General features: G+C 44.0%; 1 protein-coding gene across 1 annotated transcript; it reads right to left on the bottom strand.

The window, feature by feature from the left end:
* Nucleotides 1–6,729: 6,729 nt before the first annotated feature.
* APOLD1 (apolipoprotein L domain containing 1) lies at nucleotides 6,730–12,585 on the bottom strand. Its single transcript, XM_006075663.4, has 2 exons — nucleotides 12,265–12,585; nucleotides 6,730–10,568 (listed from the first exon to the last, which is right to left on the bottom strand). The coding sequence occupies exon 2, from the start codon at nucleotides 10,563–10,565 to the stop codon at nucleotides 9,825–9,827; it is 741 nt and encodes a 246-aa protein (XP_006075725.1). The 5' UTR covers nucleotides 10,566–10,568; nucleotides 12,265–12,585; the 3' UTR covers nucleotides 6,730–9,824.
* Nucleotides 12,586–14,538: the final 1,953 nt, after the last annotated feature.

Below are 14,538 nucleotides of genomic sequence, written 5' to 3'. Positions count from 1 at the left end.
GGTGTGTATTCAGAGTCTTCTAAGAACTAAGTAGTCAACAATGTCTACAGAAACTACAGAAAAGTTAGAAAAAGTAAAAGTCCTATTATCTGACCGTCTGCATGTTTTTCTTTTTTCTTTATTGTCTGTTAAAAAGAAGGCGAATCTTTCCATGAAATACAAATAAATCTGAAATAAATGAAAGATAAAGTCATTTTCTGATACTACTTCACATTTTTACAATGCCACCTAAAACATTCAATATACTCTAAAATTCTCCTTAGGGGCAGGAAGTCTTAAATGTAAATTAAATTGTAGTTTAAAAGGTTAGGAGGGCTTCCCTGGTGGCTCAGTGGTAAAGAATCTGCCTGCCAATGCAGGTGACATAGGTTTGATCCCTGATTCCAGGAGATCCCACATGCCTTGGAGCAACAAAGTCCGTGTTCCACAGCTACTGAGCTGTGCTCTAGAGAACGGGAGCCACAACTACTGAGCCCATGTGCTGCAATTACTGAAGCCCATGCACCCAAGAGCCCATGTTCCACAACAAGAGAAGCCATCACAACGAGAAGTCGACACATTGCCAAGAAGAGTACCTCTGCTCATGGCAACTAGAGAAAGCCCACACAGCAACAGTGACCCAGCACCAGTAAAAATAAAATGAATCAATACAATGTAAAAGGTTAGTAAAATTTTCTATATGGCCACATCAATCTTAAGATATCTGCTTCAGATTTTCCAAGACTTCAAGCCCAGTCCTGCTCCAGTACTTTTCTTTCTTCTTTGGCCATGCCATGTAGCTTGCAGGATCTTGGTTCCCTGACCAGGGGTCAAACCTGGGCCCTAACAGTGGAAGCATGGAGTCCTAAGCACTGGACCATATTAGATGATGGTAGAATGTGAATTGCCTGAGGTACTCAAACATCAAAGAAAGGTCCTTTGAGTAACAGAAAAACCAACAGAAATGCCTTCCTTGAAAGGTCTTGAAAATTAATAAAAAATGGTTGTTGGAAAAAGAAGAGTGAAAATCCAACAATAGTGTTCTCCATGCAAAATCTCAGGAAACTGTGTTAAAAACAAATCATTCGAAGACAAAGCATTATTATTTTGAGTAATTTTATTACGATTATTTTTTTTCTAGACTTTCGTTTATTAACTTGCAGAAGGAAATCTTTGGCAGCAGAACTGTTAGACCATCAGCCCAGGGTTCTCCTTTCAGATGGATAGAGTCATGTAGAGTCTCTTATTACACATTGGAGGTTTGCATCATGGTATGTACAGAGTTAGAATTAGAGACATTGGGTACTTTTAAGGGCTTTTTCCATGAATTTGCATCAACACAATGAATTGTTCTTATATACTTCAGGTATTTGCCTACACAAATGCAACAAAAACCAAACAGTAGTCACACGGACTACTATAAAGTAATGAGAATAAACAAGTTACAACCAAATAACATAAGTGACTCTCACAAACAGAAAGCTGACTAAAAGTAGGCAGACACAGACGAGCATAGATTATATAATGCATTATTTTATTACTATTAGAATCTTATTCCTACACACACTTGTCTACTCACCCACAAGTGTCTAGCCTTTTTAGTCAATAGCCACCATACAGAACTTGAGTACACACCCCTATCAGGAAGAAAACTGACAAGCAGTTTCAGTGATAGTTTCGATGGAATGACGACAAGAAGTTTCATTTTCAGAGGTTTTTATGCAAGATCTGAAAAGGTCTATTGAACCAGTAATTCCTTTATTCATGTCTGTGTGGTCCCAGCCCACACCTTCTGTCTCAGCATATCAGTAGCTAGCAAAATGCTCTTATTAATCACATCCTTTTATTTCAGGTGTTGTATTCACAAGAATCTTGCCATGTTTTGGACAACTGGAGGAGGGTTACAAAATACCTATGCACAAATTTTTACAATCAGAGCTGAAGTTTCATCATTTTCAAATTGGCCCACGTTGCTTTTAGGAAATACTAGCCATTTGAAAAACTACGTTCTAATTTCTTTTAAAATATATTTTATTATTTATTAGGGGTTTTCCTGGTGGCTCAGACAGTAAAGAATCTGCCTGCAATGCCAGAGACACAGGTTCAATCCCTGGGTAGGGAAGATCCCCTGGAGAAGAGAATGGCAACCCACTCCAGTATTTTTGCCTGGAGAATCCCATGGTTGTTTATTTATTTATTATTTGCCAAACCATGCGGCTTATGGAATCTTAGTTTCCTGACCAGGAATTGAACCCAGGCCCTCTGCAGTGAGAGGTCGAAGTCTTAACCACTAGACCACTGGGGAATTCCCCTAATTTCTTATTGATTAACCTACTGGCATCATCAGGGTATTAGTCAGTTCAGTCACTTAGTTGTGTCCAACTCTTTGCGACCCCATCAACTGCAGCACGCCAGGCATCCCTGTCCATCACCAACTCCCAGAGCTCACTCAAACTCATGCCCATCAAGCTAGTGATGCCATCCAACCATCTCATCCTCTGTCCTCCCCTTCTCCTCCTGCCTTCTATCTTTCCCAGTGTCAGGGTCTTTTCAAATGAGTCAGTTCTTCGCATCAGGTGGCCAAAGTATTGGAGTTTCAGCATCAGCATCAGTCCTCCCAATGAATATTCAGGACTGATTTCCTTTAAGATGGACTGGTTGGATCTCCTTGCAGTCCAAGGGACCCTCAAGAGTCTTCTCCAACACCACAGTTCAAAAGCAAGAATTCTTCGGTGCTCAGCTTCCTTTATAGTCCAACTCTCACATCCATTCATGACTACTGGAAAAACCAGAGTATACCCCACACAGATTGTCAGGGCCATAACATCTAGAGTCCTGTCTGTATTGCTCACAAATGGCAGTGGGAGATACAAGGTGAACACTCAATAAATGTTTTCTAAATGAATGAACCTGTCAGACTTGCAACTAATGTTGTCACTCTTGTTAGTTTTTATTTTATATTAGGAATAAACTTACTCTCAGAAGAACTAAGAGTATAACCCTGGAGTCAGGCTGCCAGGATTCAAATCCTGGGGCAGCCTTTGCTAGCTGTACAACCTTCCAGTTCTTTCTTTTCTTTAATAATATGGGGTAATTATAGTGCCTACCTCAAAAGATTTTTGTAAATGTGATAATCCACATCAAATTGTACTTAGGACACTACTTAGTAAATCTTCCACAAATTTTAACTATGATTATTATTTTCAAAAATCCACATTTATTTTATAACTTTGTTATCTAAATGTCATTTACTTAAGCATTTAGCAAAGTATTGTCCTTTAATGAAATTTTGACGGAGCAGGTTTTTTATTTTTATTTTATTGGAGTATAGTTGATTTACAATGTGGTATTAGTTTCAAGTGTACAGTAAAGTGATTCAGTTATACAGGTACATATATTCATTCTTTTCTAGATTCTTTTCTCATATGTTATCCCAGAATACTGAGTAGTTTCCTCTTTACAGTAGGTCCTTGTCGGTTATCTATCTTATATACTGTAGTGTATGTTCATCCCAAGCTCCTGATTTATCCGTTCCCCACCACCCCTGCCCCCGCCCCCCACCAAGTTTCCCTTTGGTAACAATAAGTTTGTTTTCAGTATCTGTAAGTTTGTTTCTGTTTTGCAAATAAGTTCAGGGCAGGTTTATAATAAGGTCTTGTGTGCATGCCTGCTCAGTCGCTTCAGTTATGTCTGATTCTTTGCGACCCCATGGGCTGTAGCCTGCCAGGCTCCTCTGTCCATGGGATTCTCCAGGCAAGAATACTGGAGTGGGTTGCCATGCCCTCCTCCAGCAGATCTTCCCGACCCAGGGATTAAACTCCCGTCTCTTATGTCTCCTACATTGGCAGGCGGGTTCTTTACCACTAGCGCCACCTGGGAAGCCAAGTAACAAGGTCAATTTTACTAAATGTCCCCATGTCAACCAGGGAAACTGGGAAAAGAAATCTGGGCCCTAAAAGAAAGATTTTAGATATCACTACCCATCTCCAATTCCATTTACACCAAAAGTTTCTCCCAATTACAGCTGTTTTGTTTAATTTAGCAACTGGATCCACACAAGTGCTGGCACAAGTCCTGTTATGGGTGCCCTGTACACTTGGGAGGCAGAAGCCTTGGCCGTGACTCACTGCTAAAGTTCTGGTGAAAATCAGGTTGCAGACCTGCCTGCACTCCCACCCCGTGGGGTTACGTTGGAAACGTTAATATAAATGGGAGTAAACATCACTCATTGCCGGTGAGCTTCATATGGACAAGCTTTACCTGTGCAGGCAGGACCATGTGGCAGGGCCTGCTCTCCACCACCCTGTGCTAATGCCAGTCAGAGTCTGAGGATGCTGAAGGTCCCTAATATTCATTTCTGGGCCCTGAGGGCTTCATCAGCACACTTCCCCCTCTCCTAGCAACTTGTTGTTTGCTAAGAGATTATTTCCATATTTTAGGACTCACTCTTTGTCCTAGTCGGAACCACAGCAGGGTTTACTTTCCCACTTAGGAGTTTGCCAGGAGCAAAAAGTAACAACATCCCAACCCCCTGTCAACTCAACAAGGAAAGATTTATTGCAGTTAACTAAAAGGATACTTGTTATGACAGGAATACCATATGCTTCAGCAAAGATAGAATCCAAGCTTATGGCTGGCCTTTGCAAACAGCCAGGATCCAACCTGCCAACACAGCCCTCTTTTGTTTGTTGTTGTTGCACAGTCATTAACAGTGCAACATCCGGACCCAGGGGTGTTTCCAAGGTGGGGCTTCAGGTTGGCACTCAGATAATGAGATTACCTCCAGCAATAGTTCTCAACAGACTGCAGCAACCACTATAGGCTCGTTGTTTGGACTGTTGGCCTCTTCAACCAATGTCCATCCTCCTTTTCGTTAATTACACAGAAACCTAGGTGTTTGGGGAACAGTTAGTTCTTAGCTAAAAGTACTATATTTCCCAGCCTGCTTTGCACAATTAAAATTAGTGACTTGCCAGGTGAAGAAACTTCTGGGAAAGTTTTGCCATCCTGATGTAGAGGCTGTCTCTTGTCCTCGCTCTCTACCCCTCTCTACTGTTTGGGTTTTCTGAAGCTTGATGTGCCTGTGAGAGCTGGACCGTAAGGAAAGCAGAGTGCCAAAGAATTAATGCCTCCTAACTGTGGTGTCTAGTCAAGGCTATGGTTTTTCCTGTGGTCATGTATGGATGTGAGAGTTGGACTGTGAAGAAGGCTGAGCACCGAAGAATTGATGCTTTTGAACTGTGGTGTTGGAGAAGACTCTTGAGAGTCCCTTGGACTACAAGGAGATCCAACCAGTCCATTCTGAAGGAGATCAGCCCTGGGATTTCTTTGGAAGGAATGATGCTAAAGCTGAAACTGCAGTACTTTGGCCACCTCATGTGAAGAGTTGACTCATTGGAAAAGACTCTGATGCTGGGAGGGATTGGGGGCAGGAGGAGAAGGGGATGACAGAGGATAAGATGGCTGAATGGCATCACTGACCCGATGGACGTGAGTCTGGGTGAACTCCGGGAGTTGGTGATGGACAGGGAGGCCTGGCATGCTGCGATTCATGGGGTCACAAAGAGTCGGACACGCATGAGCAACTGGACTGAACTGAACTGAACTGTGGTGCTGGAGAAAACACCTAAGAGTCCCTTGGACAGCAAGGAGATCAAACCAGTCAATCTTAACAGAAATCAACCCTGAATATTCACTGGAAGGACTGATGCTGAAGCTCCAGTATTTTGGTCATCGGATGTGAACAGATGACTCATTGGAAAAGTCCCTGATGCTGGGCAAGATTGAGGGCAGAAGGGGAAAGACGGTGTCAGAGGATGAGATGTCTGGATGGCATCACCGATGCCATGGATATGAACTTGGGCAAACTTCGGGAGGTGGTGAGGGACGGGGAGGCCTGGCATGCTGCAGTCCATGGGGTCGCAAAGAGTCAGACACGACTAGGAGACTGAACAACAAGCATTCTTTTCAATTACTTCTCAGGTTGTAGTTATGTTCAAAGGTTTGAAACTGCTGGAAGTCTTATTTTTAGATAAGAGAATTCCTGTACATGAATTGATTAATCTTTAAAAATTGATTTATACAGTTTGATGCTGAATATTCTAAGTAAAAATGATTAAACCTCTACCTTTCCTCAAAGTTACTAATTTATACACAGGCAAACATGAGATTAGGTAACTAATTAGAGGAATATCAAGAAGTTTGAGTAAATCAACTCTACTTCAATAAAATAAAAAGATTAAAAATCATAAACATTTTTTTGAAAAGAAAGAGAAATGGGCAATTTATTTCAATACAGGGAGAGGACTGATTTTGCTACAGTGGGGAAAAAAATTAGGAGGTTACAAACTGCTGAATTTAAATGTATCCCATTTCTCTCTGCACAATATCTTTATCTCAGTGTCTCCGTTCCTTCTACTTGCACTTTATACCAAGGCATTGACTGTGTAATATATCAAGTTGACAAACTGCTTGACATATCTAGGGTGGCTTCTACATCACTTTTCTCTTTTTCCTCCCAGTAAATACTTTGGACACTGACATTTGCCACATTGGAAATGACAGGCACCTGAGGACAAACGCATCAAAGTGATTAGGATCAGAATGTCTGTTAAGGATTATTTTTTTTAATAGAGTAGAATGTAGTTTTATTGAATTCTTGAGATGCAGAACCAAAAGAAACTCCTTTCTTGTGAAAGAAAATAATCCAAACGATTGTAAACCCCGGAAACCAACAGAAGCACTTAAACCTTCAATATGAACGTGTTTATTTTTCCAACTCGGATATTGTTCTGAAGTACACTTGTAATCTAAATACCCCTTTCTCTCCTTGCCTTTACAACATACCATTTCAGTCTGTTTGTTTACAGAACGATGGCCTTAAGGAAAAAGCCTTATTCACATTCCCACAAAAGAAATAAATAAAATACTTGTCTCTAGGATCCATTTAACTAAACTTGACTTAAATCCTGGTAGAGGCTCCCATCTCTATAACAGACACAAAAGAGGATGAATGATCTTTCACTATCAAAACAAACTCCTAAATAGAGCTAAAGTTTATTAAATTATTCAAATACATTTACTATGCTCCTATAATGTGCAAAGTACTGTTCCAAAGTAGACACCCTTCCTTAGATGTACAGTGGGCCACTAAAATAATAATTTCAGGAGCTTAAGACACTGGTACAGTCAAAATACCCTAATGATATGAAATGGTCTCTGTTGCTGCTGCTTCCAAAAGTGCCCGGTTTATTTCTAAGGAACAGCTCAGGCATTTGGAAGAATAATTCAAACTTAAGCTTTAATACAAGATGGAGTTAGGTAGTGATTGTACCTTCAAACATAATATAACAATATGAAGTACATTCTGGTGATCTAAAATGCTAGCATCTGTGCAAGGTAACCTAAGAAATTTGACACCATTTTTTTTTTAAGGTACCAATTTCAAAATAAATCAAGATACAAATCAATTGCCATTTTAGGAAAAATAAAAATATAGACACGCCAACTCCTCTCCCAGCACTGAAATTACACTTCCTCAGAAACACTGCCATCATTGGTAAGCATGGGGGATCAACTGGGTAAATTTAAACACATTAGATAATTACATAATTCGACCTAGCTTGGGTATATGTGTGATCCCAAAGACTTTTCAACATATTTTTCAGCAATACAGTGGTAGCAATAGAAATTGAAGAAATTGGAAGTATTTTCTTAGAGACAGCTTACAGATTTCTTACAGGTTCTAAAGTGAAAATATAACACATCACCATCATAACACAAGCTACTTTGTTGCTCCTAAGACCCAACTTCGCAGGACATCAGGCTTCCTAGTGTTTCCTTCATATGCCTCTACTTGGGTTTTCTTTCCCCTGAACTAAATAGGGAGGGCCTTTCAGGTCAAGTGTTATCTGCTGGCCAGTTACCTTCAGGATAGATATGCTTACATCATTTCTATATTGACAAGTCAAGCCTCCATTTATGAGGCTTAAATTTAGCTCCTGGTCTCTTTATTCAGTACTTCCCTCATATACTTATAACAAGAACAGCAACCAAAACAAAAAAAAAAATCCAAGAGAAAAAAAGAACTACCCTCATTTACTTAAAAGGATCATTCAAAACACTAGGGAAAAAATTTCCCTCTGAAGGAGACTTATTTAAGGAACACAATACTGTTTACAGCTCATGGCCCACCTTAGAAAGGCAAACTCAGCTAAGTCTCCTGAAAAGAATCTCAGTAGTCTCCCATTTGGAAACTTGCTATTCCTATTATTTTCTAATGTGGTTAAATAAAATTAAATGTTAATAATAAACAGTAATTAAATAATAAACTTAAAATAAATAATAATTAAAAAACATGGTCTGGAGGTTTTTAGAAAAGGTAATAAAGGTCAATTTTCATTAAATTCACATTCCTTTCTGTACCAATTTCTACAATGAGCAGGCAACACTGCCCTCTAACGGGCTGATTCTGTTACATCTCTTAGTTCAACTGGTGGGAAATTGCTCCAGGAAGCATTGAAACAACGGCCCCCACGCACATTCTTTCTTTTACTTCTGGGACACAACCTGTCCTTGACCGTCTGTGAATGACACTAAAGACGGAGCAGCCCCTAGAGAGGCTATAGACTTAGAGAACGCTCATCAGGGGATTACAAACTAACACCCATTGCAATGGCGTTCAAACTTCAGCAGGCATCAAATTACCCCCAAGGGCTTGTTTAAACACAGCTTGCTGAGCCCCACCTGTGTTGCTGACTCCTTAAGTCTAGAGCTGAGTCCAAGAATTGGCCTTTCTGAGAAGGCGGGGCCTGGTGGGCTGCAGTCTATGGAGTCGCACACAGTCGGACACGACTGAAGCGACTTAGCGGCAGCAGCACCAAGTTCCTAGGTGATGCTACAAGCCCAGATACCACTCTTTACCACCCAGACACTGTGCTTGGCTTTATCTTACTCAATACTTCCCAGTAAGGTGGGGTTTTAGCATCCATTTTACAGACTAGGAAGCCAAGTTTCACACAGAATAAACCCAGGACTAACTCAAAAGCCATTGCTCCCTTCTCTACAGTATGAAGTCAGTATACGAAGCTGTTAACCATTTCCCCTTCCTTCAATTTCTTCCGCAAGGGGGCGGGACTTAGGTGACGGTTTAGTGGATTTCCCCTCTCAGAGCACCTTGGAGGTCTGGCTATGAAGTCAGCTAGGAAGGTCCACTCCATCCCCAGGTTGGATCTGTGAGCAGGGCACGCTGAGAGAGGAGGGGGCGCATATCAGCGGGAGGCGCCTCCCTTGGGTCCTGAACCCTCCTACACAGTTCAGACAGAGTCTGATTAGCTCTAGATTCTGGAGTTCTTCGTACTCAGAAACTCTGCCAGAGAGGTTTTAAAGCTAGTGTCTCTTCTCACGGGTGTTTCTGAGGACCTCAAAGCCTAGTGGGGCTCGAAGAGGACCCAGAGGGTGGGAGTGTCTGCACCGCTCTCCAGCCTCGGCTCAAATCACCCGCCAAGGCAGGGACAGGCACGTGGCAACAACTTTAAATCAGGAGTGCCCAAGGAAGGGTGTGAAGACTGAACGGTTATGATAAAATATAAAATACTTTTCAGGTCATATATCCCACCAGGATCAGGCAGGTAGAAGTCCCTAGCACTCAGCCCCTGGCAGGATGTCAGTGATGGGTAAAGAGGAGTTGGGAGAACACACCCCCACCCCCCATCCTCTAATAGTTTTTCTCATCCTTTGCATTCAGCTCCTAGCCCAACTTCGTGTTTTCCTGAGGGAGATACAAATATGGAGCATCCCATGGGGATGATTTTCTGGCTTCGGTCATTAGATGGGAAAAGATGTTTTCAGAAAAACTGCCCCGTGGGCCGGTCAGCCGAGATCTTGAGGTCGTGGTCGCGGCTGCTCTTCGTGTAGAGCTGGACTCTGAACTCCAGCTGCTCGCTCAGCTCGTCCAGAGCCCGGGTGCAGGACTCCAGGCTCTCGGCCAGTTTCTGAATCTTGGCCTTTAGCACGGCCTGGCTAACCCTGGTGGCCCCCTCGGCCCGCCTAGGGACGAGGAAGCCGCGGGAGCCAAAGAAGACGATGAAGTACACCGAGTTGTACAGCGCGATGGAGGCGTTCCTCCCGCACTGCAGCAGCTGGCGGTCTCCGCCGCCCTGCCCGCGGCAGAAGAAGTCGAGGCAGCTCAGCATCTCGCGCATCTGGTCCTGGCAGGTGGCCGCGATCTCCTGCACGCGCCGCAGCTCCCGGGAGTTGCAGAAGATCAGGGAGAGGTCGGACGTGATGGTGACGGCCCCGCCGGCGGTGGCCACCCCTAGCCCCACGGCCGAGGCCAGCAGCGAGACCCCCAGGGTGACGGGGCTGAGCGAGAGTCCCACGATGGCGGCCACAGCGCCCGCCGCGCTCAGCGAGCTGCCGGCCACGTTGGCCGCCAGGGAGCGCCGGCGTAGGCGCTCTAGGCGCCGGGCCACCTCGCGCAGACGCAGTAGCTGGCCGTGCAGCCGGCCGCGGCGGTCCAGCAGCAGCCCCTGGAAGCGTCGCAGAGCATCCGCGCCCTGCAGCTCCCGGGCCGCCGGCCTCTCCATGTCCTGCGGGGATGAGACACGCGGTTAGCCCGAAGTCGAGCGCAACAGCTACGGCCACCCAAGGGGAAAAAGGGTCATTTTCCAGTGAGTCATATGTCAGGTTCTCAAAGACCCGTTCTGTCATCTGGGACGAGTCCTCCACTTCCCAGGACCTTAAATCCGAGTAAGCCAATAGGAATAATGCTCTCGTCCACTTTTCTCCCAGGGAATGCCAAGGATTGATTTTTTTTTTTTAAATCTGTTAAATAAGGGAGTGTTGGAGAAGAAACGGCAACCTACTCCAGTATTCTTGCCTAGAGAATGCTATGGACAGAGGAGCCTGGTGGGCTGCTGTCCATAGGGTCACATAGAGTTGGACACGACTGAAGCGACTTAGCATGCATGCATGCATGCATTGAAAAAGGAAATGGAAACCCACTCCAGTATTCTTGCCTGGAGAATCCCAGGGACAGAGGAGCCTAGTGGGCTGCCATCTATGGGGTCGCACAGAGTCCCACAAGGCTGAAGCGACTTAGCAGAAGCAGCAGCAGCTATTAATATTATAAGTCTACTGCAATACTGAAGGGCTTCCCAGGTGACTAACTGGTAAAGAATCAGCCTGCCAATGCAGAAGATGCAAGTTCAATCCCTGGGTGGGGAAGATCTCCTGGAGAAGGAAAGGGCTACCCACTCCAGTATTCTTGCCTGCAGAATTCTATGGATGGAGGAGCCTGGCAGGCTACAATCCATGGGATCAGAAAGAGCCACCCAGGATTGAACGGGCACGGAATACTGAGCCCTCATCTCTGAAAGATGACATGTGGCAAGCAGTAGGTTGTATCCCTTTACAAAGCCCTTTCCTTACAAGAAGACTAAGATCTTAAGAGTTTTGCAATAGTTTTTTCCCCTCTCTGATGAGTGAAAAAGACAAATCACGAAAAATTCAAAAAGCATCTATCAAATGTAAGAAACTAATTTTTCTAAGTTAGATGCTCACCTGAAGCAACTCTTCTGCTTGTTATTTTTCCCAGCTCTTATCTTAGAATCACTATTTCTTTTAACTAGAGCTCATCAGGTCTTCAGAAATCTCACTCTTTGATACATGCTTAATTAGAAGTAAATTACACTAGCACCAGTATGTCCCTTTATGATGAAAGCTCCCTTTAAAAATGAGTAACAAGTGAACAGAATTGTAAAAGGGGCCACAATTTTTGTTGAACAGCTCACTGAGGGCTACCCGTACCGAGCTGAACGGAAGCCAATTGAAGATGACTAACAGAGAAAACTGTACATCCTGAGTAAAAGTACATCCTTTCCAGTTGCCAAAGATTTCTCCCTTCATAGGCATTGTACTTTTCATTATTAGGAACTTCTCAAAAGTGACAAAGTGATAGAAATCCAACATTTCACTACTGTGAGATATCAGAACAGAAATCATTTTTCTCATGTGGAAGGTGAGGAAATTGAAAGACAAGTTCTACCTGCAGCTGATACTTCACAGAGCCCAGTGTAGAATCTTGGTCTCTAGACGCCTAGATCTTAATTTTATAGCATGCCTCCATAATTGTACCCACCACTGACAAACTGCCAGATAAAAACACCTCTGAGCAAAAACGAGGCAAAGTTACTCCAAATATATTACGGACCAAGGATACAACCCCAGTATTACCAGTCCAGTGGCTGTTTTTTCAGATAGCATCCCTCTGGTCTCCCCACTTACCACTCACTTCTGGCTATCTCCAGGAAAGAAGAATCTGAGGCTGTTTCTGGATGAGCAAGCTTTATAGTTCCAGAGAGCCAATGACGGCCCTGGGAAAGCCTTGTCTTATTCTGAGAATTTGCCGTTTCCTGTCCTGGCCCCTGCTGCCTTCATCCAGAAGGATATGACATGGTGGAAAATGACCCGCCAGCCTCGCAGCACATCCCGTATTTAGGAAATGAACATTGTGTGTTCGCTTTCCCCCAAACGCAGGAAAAGAACCACAGGCTCTTCCCCAACTTGAAACAACTGCTGTCATTGTCCCGCGGGCATACTCTGCCTTCCCTTTCCTGAAAATAGCTAATGACGTTATCTGAGAGGACATAAAACGCACCCCAGGCTGACCAATTATAGTGTTTCTTGGGAGGCCACCAGTACACAACCACTTTTTAAAAAGAAAAAGGGAAGAGACTCTTATTATCTGAACGAGCCACTCAGTCCACTCCCGTATTTTTTTAAAAAAGCATCGTGAATCTGAGCCTTTGAAACACGTGATTCAGTAGGCGCGCAACCACCAGAATGCAAAGCCACGCCCACAGGAAGTGCTGCGTGCAGTTTTGAGCATCTCCAGCTGCAGAGAAGCTCTTGGAGGTCTCAGAAAGGGCACACCTCGGGCCAAATGCGTCAGAAAAATCAGTGGGGTCAGGCTGCACGAGGAGCTAATTATACACTTTCAATAGCAGCGGGGATTCTGTTTCCTGGGTTTTCATGGGAAGCAACCACTGTAGCCCAGCCAATAGTTATATGAGTGCATTCTACCCCCACAGAGTGAAGCACCGGCTGAAGGGCAATATTCTGGATCATTCAGGAGAGGAAAACAAGGATAGCGTCTGTGAATGCTTTCTGGGACATTCAGATAGGTGTTGGCCGTTCAGCCAGGAAGACTCCTGCCACAGGTTCCCAGATACGAATTATTGTCTGAATTCTCTGGTTTGTCTGGAAAGCCTTAGCAACCATATCTTTCTTGAACACAAGTCCCCCACCTTTATAAGTAGACATGGTATTGAGGAACACAACCCAGTTTTTTGCTACTCACAATCATGGGCCTTTTGAACTTGCTTTTTCTGAATCTGACCCATGTCCAAAAATTCTGGTTACAGCTCCTCAAAGGATAAACATAACCCTCAGTCAGACACTTTCAGTGCCTGCCTGTGCTTTTGAGGTAAGAGGTGGGAAGATGTCTTCCACTGAACCCATAGACATAGTCATTTCCAAATGGAATGTGAAGCAGGGTGAATTGGGCAGGCGGGCAGGCGGTGGTAGAGTAGGCAGGGAGTGAGACAATGTACCCTGATTCTTCAATTCCCATTTGCTCCTCCAGCTTCTCTGGATATTTTCTTGTGTTTGGGGTTTTGTTGTTGTTTAGTCACTGAGTGGTATCTGTAGCATGCCAGGCTCCTCTGTCCATGGGATTCTCAGGCAAGATTACTGGAGTGGGTTGCCATTTCCTTTCCCAGGGGATCTTCCTGACCCAGGGATCGAACCCTCGTCTCCTGCATTGGCAGGCAGGTTCTTTACCACTGAGCCACCAGGGAAGCCGTGTTTGGGGTTTCAGTTCAGTTCAGTCGCTCAGTTGTGTCTGACTCTTTGCGACCCCATGAATCGCAGCACACCAGGCCTCCCTGTCCATCACCAACTCCCGGAGTTCACTCAGACTCACATCCATCGAGTCGGTGATGCCATCCAGCCATCTCATCCTCTGTCATCCCCTTCTCCTGCCCCCAATCCCTCCCAGCATCAGAGTCTTTTCCAATGAGTCAACTCTTCACATGAGGTGGCCAAAGTACTGCAGTTTCAGCTTTAGCATCATTCCTTCCAAAGAACACCCAGGGCTGATCTCCTTCAGAATGGACTGGTTGGATCTCCTTGCAGTCCAAGGGACTCTCAAGAGTCTTCTCCAACACCACAGTTCAAAAGCATCAATTTGGGGTTTAGATGAACACAAATAAATATTTCATGAATGGGTGAATGTTGCTGGGATACAGAGAGGATCGTCATCTTCAGAGCATCAATAATCATAGTACAGAAGCAGCATGTAGAGGAGAAGGTCCAGGAGAATGGGCAGTACTGACCTCAGCCAATATCCAAGAATTCGTTTTTCTCTATTATAAATCCGTTTTCTTTGGGTTTTTTTTTTTTTAATGGAAATAAAAGAATTCATTCATTTGACAGTTTGAGTTAGTTGTTGTTTTACCGCCTATAAAAATCTGGTACTTCACATTATTTCTAAAAATG

This window comes from Bubalus bubalis, chromosome 4, assembly GCF_019923935.1.
Source record: "Bubalus bubalis isolate 160015118507 breed Murrah chromosome 4, NDDB_SH_1, whole genome shotgun sequence".
NCBI classification, from domain to species: Eukaryota; Metazoa; Chordata; class Mammalia; order Artiodactyla; family Bovidae; genus Bubalus; species Bubalus bubalis.
The sequence above is the reverse complement of the archived record's forward strand: the minus strand, read 5'-3'. Positions and strand labels throughout refer to the sequence as shown.